This window comes from Hoplias malabaricus, chromosome 5, assembly GCF_029633855.1.
Source record: "Hoplias malabaricus isolate fHopMal1 chromosome 5, fHopMal1.hap1, whole genome shotgun sequence".
Lineage (NCBI taxonomy): Eukaryota > Metazoa > Chordata > Actinopteri > Characiformes > Erythrinidae > Hoplias > Hoplias malabaricus.
This window is the reverse complement of record NC_089804.1, coordinates 421,149-431,468: the sequence shown is the minus strand read 5'-3', so window position 1 is coordinate 431,468 and position 10,320 is coordinate 421,149. Positions and strand designations below refer to the sequence as shown.

Here is a 10,320-nt window from a genome sequence, read left to right as displayed (position 1 = left end):
TCACAGACATAGGCTTTTCCCAAATCCCTTCCGAATGGATAAGGATTTTCTAACAAACCACACTCGGACTCCCTTCACCTTTTCTCCGGTATTATCCACACTCTGCATCAGCGCCCCACAGTTCTGCATACTGAGCCTCAATCGTTATGCTCCCTATGCTTATGACTGTGCCCCTGTCCACCAGGAACCTCAGGTTTGCAGATGACTTGACTGGGGTTGGACTTATCTCCAGAGGATTTATCTCCAAAGTCAAGTTTTATTTATATATGTTTTTTTGTTTGTTTGTTTTTAAGTGTATATTTATGAACGTCCCCATTTTTGGACTAATAACGTATCTTATTTTATATTTATACACACTATTCAGTGCAGCAATGTGTGGTTTGGGACACAGCCAGAGACTAACGTTAACCTGCTGCATGTTTAGAGCTCTTTCTCACGCCCTGAACACAGCTGATATTAACATTCACTAACTCTCAGATCCTCTTCTGTTTCTCTAACGGTTAAATACAAGCCTCTTTTAGAACTGTAATGATCCGTCTGTTCTCTGTGGTGCTCTCGTCACTGACCTCAGCCCAGAGCTGGTCGACACTAACTTTATAAACCAGACTCTGACGGTGAAGTGGATGTGAAGCTAATGATTGGAGCAGCTTTATATTTGAACAGGGGCCTCGCTGCCAAAGTACGTTAACCACGGGGAGACAGATTTGGCCCAAAACATCTGCTCTTTGAGACACCACCAGACCCAGACTGCTCCTGACATCATCTGCTACCAAGCAGCCATTGTAAATTTGTTTTGATTCTGTCTACATGGTGTATTGTATATTTTTTTATGTTAAGGGTTTTTGAAAATTGAACTCTATACTAGTGTCTATGTCTATACCCCAAACACTGACACAGTATACACAGTATAAATTAAGAAAATTCAAAATGAGTGTGTAAACAGGCTTAGGTCCCCAATATGGGATATCCTCTTTGTACTCCACACACACACGCACACACACACACATCTGAAATAAACAGACGCTACGCTGTGTGTCGGTATAAATCAACTCTCTTTATTGGAACAGGTGAGTGGCGGATTTGTTCAGTTTAGCATCAAAATAAATCAACAAACAAACCAATAAACAGATGCCAAAACGTCCTGAGATGAAGCTCCGCCCACCCAGCCTCCCGTACCATCAATCAATCAATTAATTAATCTGTCAATCATTCAATCTCCTCGTTAGTAAACTATCAGTGGGTTGGAGATCAGGCAGCAGTTTCTAGAGAGAGAGAGAGAGAGAGAGGGCACTCATACTGACCTTAGACCAGGACACACTCTCTCTCTCTCACACACACACACACGCACACACGCACACAGCCAGCTGGTCTTTGGTCAGGACACACTCTCTCCCTCTTTGGCTAGGAATTTGTGTGTGTGTGTGTGTATGTGTGTGTGTGTGTATACAGCAGTAAGAGACTGTGTGTAATGTGTGTGTATCAGTATATGTGTGTGTACACTGTGTTTGTTTAGAGATTCATTTTCCGGAGGTAAAGGGTCATATCAAACACTGGAGGATTGACCTTTCCTCCGTGAGCATCCTTAATTCCTTTAGCGATGATCAGAGCTGAGAAACAAACACACACACACACACAAAAAGAAAAGTTCATTAGTGTGTAGTGGATATAATACATTTTCAAATTTTTTTTATTCTAATACGGCCAAATAAGAAGATGCTACATGCTAAATGCTCACACTGCTCTGAATCACTGGCTCATTAAGGAGCTCTGTATCAGTAATGCTACATGCTACCTGCTAACACTGCTCTGAATCACTGACTCATTAAGGAGCTCTGTATCAGTAATGCTACATGCTAACACTGCTCTGAATCACTGGCTCATTTAGGAGCTCTGTATCAGTAATGTTACATGCTACACGCTAACACTGCTCTGAATGACTGGCTCATTAAGAAGCTCTGTATCAGTAATGCTACATGCTACACGCTAACACTGCTCTGAATCACTGGCTCATTAAGGAGCTCTGTATCAGTAATGCTACATGCTACATGCTAACACTGCTCTGAATCACTGGCTCATTAAGGAGCTTTGTATCAGTAATGCTACATGCTAAAGGCTAACACTGCTCTGAATCACTGGCTCATTAAGGAGCTCTGTATCAGTAATGCTACATGCTACATGCTAACACTGCTCTGAATCACTGGCTCATTAAGGAGCCTTGTATCAGTAATGCTACATGCTACACGCTAACACTGCTCTGAATCACTGGCTCATTACGGAGCTCTGTATCAGTAATGCTACATGCTTCATGCTAACACTGCTCTGAATCACTGGCTCATTAAGGAGCTCTGAATCAGTAATGCTACATGCTAAATGCTAACTGTGCTTCCTGGGGGTGGGGCTTACCTTTCATGGTCTTGCCAATGGTGAAGGGGAAGGGGTCGGGGTATTTGTCTGATGTTTTCATTTTGATGTCCATGGTGTGCTGACCTTCCAAATTCAGACCATCTCTCAAAACCGTGCACTTCCTCCCGGCCAGGGTCACGCCATTAGCAAACAGCCCACTGCGATCAGTTGCCACTAGCACCTTCACCTCTGCAGCCTGGAGGGGGAAGGGAGAGAGAGATGAGACCAGTGTGAGCAATGCTCTCTCGTTCTTGTTCTGACAGGTTGCTGGATGTTTGTTACACATTCCTTCAGAGAAACTCAGTCGAGTTGCTTCACGTTCGGAGAGCGACGCCCTGCCGAGGGAACACCGTTCCACAGTCTCAGTGCAGAGCAGTGGAAAACGTCTACAAAGAGTTTTCCGGGCGGAACACTGGGCTGTTAATGAAGATGTTTCCTTCATTAATTTCTGTTGTTATTCTTTGTAAATTACTTTATTTGTATTAGTCTTTTTCCAGAATAAAAATCTCTGTAAACTTAAAATCTGTTTGTACAGCGCAGTAATCTGAGCACTCCCTTGTGTAACCAGCAGTGTCCTACAGTCTACGATGTGATGGACTTATTAATCCAGTCTGTCTGGGACAGTCCTCACTCCGAGTGTGTCCTGACTGGCTCAGGTTACCCAGGTTACCCTTGTCCTCCATTTTCACCTGCCCCTGTGGCATAGGATCAGAGACCGCCCCTTAATTCTGCTAATAATTATGTTAATTATGTGTATATATATTGTGTGTGTGTGTGTGTGTGTGTGTGTTTGTATATATATTTATGAGTGACATTTTCTAGAGTTTATAGAGCAGTGTAGTGCCACCAATGGACTGTGGAACAATTACAAATTCACAGAAAAAAGGGGTGAATATTTCTATTTATAAGGTAGTTTATTAAACACAAAAAAAAAAAAAAATTAAATTAGTTAAAATTAAACACAATAAAAAATGTTTGACTGAGAAGTGTTTTCTGCTGAGGGCTTGAGCTGTGATGGCATCACTCTCGTCATAAAAATGAAGGGCTATCAGAAAGGTGTAGCTAAACGTGAGGAAGGTGGGGGCTATTGGGGGTCTTTCTCTCTCCTGTTCTCTCTCACTCTGTTCTCTCTCTCTCTCTCTCTCTCTCTCTCTCTCTGTGTTCTCTCACTCTGTTCTCTCTCTCTCTCTGTTCTCTTTCTCTCTCTCTCTGAACTCAGGAGTTATAATAATGCTAAATGCCCCCCACCCCCACCTTGCCCCAGGGAAGTAGGCGGAGCTTCCTTTACTCTGAGCTGCAGCTTATTGTAGATTTAACTCAGACCGGGCAAGTAGAGACATGAGGAAATTACATAGTAGACACAGAGTAGAGACACAAAGAAAAGACAGAGTAGAAACACGAGGAAAAAACAGAGCAGAGACATGAGGAAAAGACAAAGTAGAGACACGAGGAAAAGACAGTAGAGACAGAGTAGAGACACAAAGAAAAGACAGAGTAGAGACAGGAGGAAAATATAAAGTAGAGACACGAGGAAAATACAATGTAGAGACGGAGTAGAGACATGAGAAAAAGACAGAGTAGAGACAGAATAGAGACGCGAGGAAAAGACAGAGTAGAGACACAAGGAAAAGACAGAGTAGAGACAGAGTAGAGACACGAGGAAAAGACAGAGTAGAGACGCGAGAAAAAAACAGAGTAGAGACGCGAGGAAAAGACAGAGTAGAGACACGAGGAAAAGACAGAGTAGAGACACGAGGAAAAGACAGAGTAGAGATAGAGTAGAGGCACAAGGAAAAGACAGAGTAGAGACAGAGTAGAGACACAAGGAAAAGACAGAGTAGAGACACGAAGAAAAGACAGAGTAGAGAGAGAGTAGAGACACAAGGAAAAGACAGAATAGAGACAGAGTAGAGACACAAAGAAAAGACAGAGGAGAGACACGAGGAAAAGACAGAGTAGAGACATGAGGAAAAGAAAGTGTAGAGACATGAGAAAAAGGCAGAGTAGAGACAGAGTAGAGATGCGAGGAAAAGACAGAGTAGAGACACAAGAAAAAGACAGAGTAGAGACACAAGGAAAAGACAGAGTAGAGACACAGTAGAAACACAAGGAAAAGACAGAGTAGAGACACAAGGAAAAGACAGAGTAGAGACAGAGTAGAGACACAGGGAACAGACAGAGCAGAGACAGAGTAGAAACAAAGAAAAGACAGAGTAGAGACATGAGGAAAAGACAAAGTAGAGACACAAGGAAAATACAGAGTAGAAACGCAAGGAAAAGACAGAGTAGAGACACGAGGAAAAGGGAGTAGAGACAGAGTAAAGACACAAGGAAAAGACAGAGTAGAGACGCAAGGAAAAAGAGTAGAGACACAAAGACAGAGTAGAGACACGAGGAAAAGGGAGTAGAGACAGAGTAGAGACACAAGGAAAAGAAACAGTAGAGACAGAGTAGAGACATCAGGAAAAGGCAGAGTAGAGACACGAGGAAAATAAACAGTAGACACAGAGTAGAGACAGAGTAGAGACACAATGAAAAGACAGAGTAGAGACACAAGGAAAAGAAACAGTAGAGACAGAGTAGAGACACAAGGAAAAGACAGAGTAGATACACAAGGAAAAGACAGAGTAGAGACATGAGGAAAAGACAGAGTAGAGACCCAGGGAAAAGACAGAGTAGAGACACGAGGAAAAGACAGAGTAGAGACACGAGGAAAAGATAGAGTAGAGACACGAGGAAGAGACAGAGTAGAGACACGAGGAAAAGATAGAGTAGAGACATGAGGAAAAGACAGAGTAGAGATACGAGGAAAAGAGAGAGTAGAGACAGAGTAGAGACACAAGGAAATGACAGAGTAGAGACACAAGGAAATGACAGAGTAGAGACACAAGGACATGACAGAGTAGAGACAGAGTAGAGACACAAGGAAAGACAGAGTAGAGAGACAAGGAAAAGACAGAGTAGAGAGACAAGGAAAAGACAGAGTAGAGACACGAGGAAAAGACAGAGTAGAGACACGAGGAAGAGACAGAGTAGAGACACGAGGAAAAGATAGAGTAGAGACATGAGGAAAAGACAGAGTAGAGACCCAAGGAAAAGACAGAGTAGAGATATGAGGAAAAGAGAGAGTAGAGACAGAGTAGAGACACAAGGAAAAGACAGAGTAGAGGCAGAGTAGAGACACAAGGAAATGACAGAGTAGAGACACAAGGAAATGACAGAGTAGAGACACAAGGAAATGACAGAGTAGAGACAGAGTAGAGACACAAGGACATGACAGAGTAGAGACAGAGTAGAGACACAAGGAAAAGACAGAGTAGAGACACAAGGAAAGACAGTAGAGAGACAAGGAAAAGACAGAGTAGAGAGACAGGGAAAAGACAGTAGAGACAGAGTAAAAACAGAGTAGAGACTCAAGGAAAAGACAGAGTAGAGAGACAAGGAAAAGACAGTAGAGACAGAGTAGAGACAGTTAGAGACACAAGGAAAAGACAGAGTAGAGACACAAGGAAAAGACAGAGTAGAGACTCAAGGAAAACACAGAGTAGAGAGACAGGGAAAAGACAGAGAAGAGACACAAGGAAAAGACAAAGTAGAGACAAAAGGAAAAGACAAAGTAGAGACAAAAGGAAAAGACAGAGCAGAGACACGAAAATACAGAGTAGAGACAGAGCAGAAACAAAAGGAAAAGACAGAGTAGAGACTCAAGGAAAACACAGAGTAGAGAGACAGGGAAAAGACAGAGAAGAGACACAAGGAAAAGACAAAGTAGAGACAAAAGGAAAAGACAGAGCAGAGACACGAAAATACAGAGTAGAGACAGAGCAGAAACAAAAGGAAAAGACAGAGTAGAGACTCAAGGAAAAGACAGAGTAGATACACAAGGAAAGGACAGTGTAGAGACAGAGTAGAGGCACATGGAAAATACAGAGTAGAGACACAGGGAAAAGACAAAATAGAGACAGAGTAGAGACATGAGGAAAAGAGAGAGTAGAGACACACGTATGCGCGCGCGTGTGTGTGTGTGTGTGTGTTTATTTCAATCACAGAGGAGTGTACAACTAGTACAAATTTCTCAAACACAAATGGTCAACAGCAGCAAAGGAAACACAGCAGGAGTACATCTTGTGACACACCTGCACACTCTCTCTCTCTCTCTCTCTCTCTCTCTCTCTCTCACACACACACACACACACACACACACACACACACACACACACACACAGGGTGTCAGTGAAACTGTTCCTCACTCCTCTGTGCTACAGAACCACCATCTTTTGTCAGTGAAACATGTAACAGCTGGTTTTTCATCACCCCACACATGAAACCTACACAAACACACACACGCAAACAGAGGTAGTCTCAAATGGCACTTTTCCACTGCATGGTCCCTCCTCTCCTCCACTAGACTCTACTTGTCTGTTCTCCTCCACCAGGTGAATCAGGTCCTGGTTCTGGAAGCGGGTTCTTGTTTAGTGGCTGTTCTCTCGTGGTTCAGAGCGAGTCGAGTAGGGACTAAACCGTGGCGTGTAAACCTTGCAGAGCGCTGATCGTCCAGAGAGAGTCGTCACTCTACGCCACGCAACGCAGACGACCAGCACCAACTCTCCATCTGTAAAATCTCCAGCTGCAGCAGAGATCACGTTTGTTTTTATCCGACTCACGACGGCAGCTCGTAAAATGACGCCGTGGTCTTTTGAAGAGGTTCAAACGCTCCTCGGATCGGTGGCCGACGAAAGAATCCAGCGAGAGCTGGACGCTGCAACAAGGAAGGAACAAACTCTACTGATCTGTCTGAACTGATGACGGAGCTGTGTTCAGTCCCAAACAACAACAACACGCCAATACACCATGAGTACACACCGCTTAACGTTACCACCGCCGCTGTTGTGGTTTCCAAAGCCCACTGTTCCCCTTAGAGACGGGGTTAGAGACGACGCAAGATACATTTCAGGGTGGAGCTGTGGGAAACCAACCTGGGACCAAAGAAATTAGAGTCTTGTAGAGTCCGGTAAAGTCCGGTAGCCCAAACAACATCACTCTCTCTGCCAAGGATCTGCAGTGAACTCTGCTGGACCTGAATCTGTCCTCAGTATTATCTGACCCTCCATCATCAATCACTTATCATCAATCACCAATAACTAATCATCAATCCCTATTCATCAATCATCAACCACTAATCATCAATAATTAATTAATCAGCCATCACAATTTACTGATAATCAAGTTCAAGTGACTAACCACAAATCATTAATCACCAACCACTGTATGTGTGTGTGTGACAGAGAGAGAGAGTCTGTGTGTGTGTGTGTGTGTGTGTGTGAGAGAGAGAGAGAGAGAGAGAGAGGGAGAGTCTCTCTCTGTGTGTGTGTGTGTGTGTGTGTGTGTGTGTGTGAGAGAGAGAGAGAGAGGGAGAGTCAGTGTGTGTGTGTGTGTGTGTGTGTGTGTGTGTGAGAGAGAGAGAGATAGAGAGATAGAGAGAGACAGCAAGAGTCTGTGTGTATATGTGTATGTGTGTGTGAGAGAGAGAGAGAGAGAGAGAGAGAGAGAGGGAGAGTCTGTGTGTGTGTGTGTGTGTGTGTGTGTGTGTGTGTGTGTGTGTGTGAAGGCGGAAGTGTCTCGAGAGCTGAACACTTCCTCTCTGACTGAAAGCAGGGTTATGCCCAAATAAGGACAGGAGTCACAAACCAAAGCTTACCCAGCATGCACTTTAGCTCAGCTCGGTTCGGTTCAGAATCACCCCCCCCACCAACCCTAACCCTAACCCCCCCCCCCCCCCCCCCCCCCCACACACACACACAATTGTACAAACATATAATAACACCATTACAACTTAATATTCCTCTTCTTGCATTTACCTTCCTTATTTACTCGCAGTTTAGTCCAAGTTTAGTCTAAGATAGATTTAGTCTGGGTTTAGTTAAGTCTTACTTGGGTTAAGGGTTTGTTTAGTCTGAGTTTAGTTCTGTACTGATTCATAAACCCAGTGGCTCTAAGGTTTAAGTTTAAATAATTTATTCAAATATACATTTTATTTCCACTTTTAAATACTAAAATGAGTCTAGAAGCCGTTATCTCAGTGCTCTGGTTCTAGACGCCGTTATCTCAGTGCTCTGGTTCTAGACGCCGTTATCTCAGTGCTTTGGCAGGCGTGGTTCTTTCTAGAAGTTGCAGCTTCTGCAGATAACGAAACTGATGCGTTACATCAAAGTTGTGTAAGTTTTCATAGCTAGAACCTCTATAAAAGCTAATGCGTTCATATCTAGAGCCTCACTTGGCCTCAAAGCCTTTATAGTAAGCTATCGGTTCTAGGATGTGGTGAGCAGTGCAGTTCAAGATATGAGAAAAAGTTCCTGACAGGTTTCTGGAGAGGGTTAGTATGAAGTGATTATTCTGAAGAATGAAACAAACTATACCTTTTGCTTTGGTTATTGATCATTACTGATAGTTATTGATCAGTACTGAATTTTCTTGATGGATATTCAGAGTTATTGTAGAGTATCGATTACCGTGATATCCTTGAGGAAGCCGCCTGGCGATGAAGCCCAGACTGACTCCTGACCCGGAGTGTGTCCCACAATCACCGCATCGTCCAACCAATCATTCCCCGTCAAAGTTGTGATGTAACTGTCCCAGCTCATCTCTGCAATGAAAAACACCAGTACATTAACTTCAGCATCAATCAAATAAAAGAGACAGAGGAGAGAGAGAGAGACTTACTGTTCCCCTGGAGAGTGGCAAACTAAACACAGTGGCTGCAGAAAGAGAGTGCAGAACAAGGAAGTGTGGAGCAACTTTTGTATCACACAGCCCAACCCACTTCCTCTCAGAGAGAGAGAGATAGAGAGAGAGAGAGAGGTGGGAGAGGTGGGGGAGGTGGGAGAGAGAGTAAGAATGAAACAAGAGGAGAGAGAAAGACAGAATGAGAGAGAGAGAGAGAGAGAAAGGGGAAAAACCTAAAAGAGGGTCAGTATATTTTTACATAGAGGCACACCATTGAAAATTGCTGTACAATCTGACAAAACAACACTAAAACATAACTGGAGGTGTAAAACTTACTGTAACTGTAAGTCTCACAGTAACATAACTAATTATCACAGTAACTGTAACTCTCACTGTAACTAAATCTAACTATAGTGTACTTGTACCTGCAAATAAATGCTCTGTAAATACTGTCGTTTCTAATTGTACTGCAATTATATTATATACTTATATCATATAATAAATGACTACAGTGTACCTGTAACTAAGTAACTGCACTGTAAATACTGTAAATATAATTCTAAATTAACTGTAATTATAAGAATACTGTAACTATATGTATTGTATCTGTAACTATACTTTAACTCTAACTGCAACTGTAACCATAGTGTAACTGTAACTGTAACCATAGTGTAACTGTACTGTAACTGCAACTGTATCTCTTACCTGTGTATATGTAACTCTTTCTGTAACCATAACTCATAACTGTAGCATAACTGTAACTGTGGTGGAACCGAGTCTATTGTATACAGGCTGATTCAGACAGATGTGTGTGCACTGGCAGGTTCTCCTTTCAAGCTCACGCCATCTGTGTCTATGAAGACAGAATGAGACCTGGCATCGTCCTGCTGAAATAACTATGGCCTTTCTGGGAAATGACATTTCCTTGATGGCAACATATGTCTTTCTAAAATCTCAATGTACACCTCCACATCAGTGGTGCTTTCACACAAGCAGGTCACCCCTGCCATGGGCAACAATGCCCCATCCCCCCTATACCCTACCGTGAGATAAATTGGTTTGAACTGAGTACAGTCTGAGTGTTCCCTTTTGTCTCTGACATTAAGAACCTGATTTTAATTTCTCCCAAAAAGAAGTTGAAAGTTTTCCACTGTTTTCAGATCGTCTGAGACAAGCTCAGGTGCAGAGAATTCA

General features: G+C 43.0%; 1 protein-coding gene across 1 annotated transcript; it reads right to left on the bottom strand.

Annotated features, from left to right (window-relative positions):
- Positions 1 to 1,039: 1,039 nt before the first annotated feature.
- Positions 1,040 to 9,240, bottom strand: pfn1 (profilin 1). The gene is made up of 4 exons (XM_066670101.1): positions 9,124 to 9,240; positions 8,913 to 9,046; positions 2,404 to 2,599; positions 1,040 to 1,607 (listed from the first exon to the last, which is right to left on the bottom strand). Exons 2-4 carry the CDS (start codon positions 9,042 to 9,044, stop codon positions 1,510 to 1,512), a joined length of 426 nt encoding a protein of 141 aa, XP_066526198.1. The 5' UTR covers positions 9,045 to 9,046; positions 9,124 to 9,240; the 3' UTR covers positions 1,040 to 1,509.
- Positions 9,241 to 10,320: the final 1,080 nt, after the last annotated feature.

Bases quoted from the DNA above. Each gene is read 5' to 3' on its own strand.
- pfn1 (XM_066670101.1), bottom strand. From the start codon at position 9,044: ATGAGCTGGGACAGTTACATCACAACTTTGACGGGGAATGATTGGTTG. The intron at 2,600-8,912 runs GTAATCGATACT...TTCCCCCTCCAG, and splicing joins GCTTCCTCAAGGATATCACG to GCTGCAGAGGTGAAGGTGCT. The intron at 1,608-2,403 runs GTAAGCCCCACC...TTTGTTTCTCAG, and splicing joins CATTGGCAAGACCATGAAAG to CTCTGATCATCGCTAAAGGA.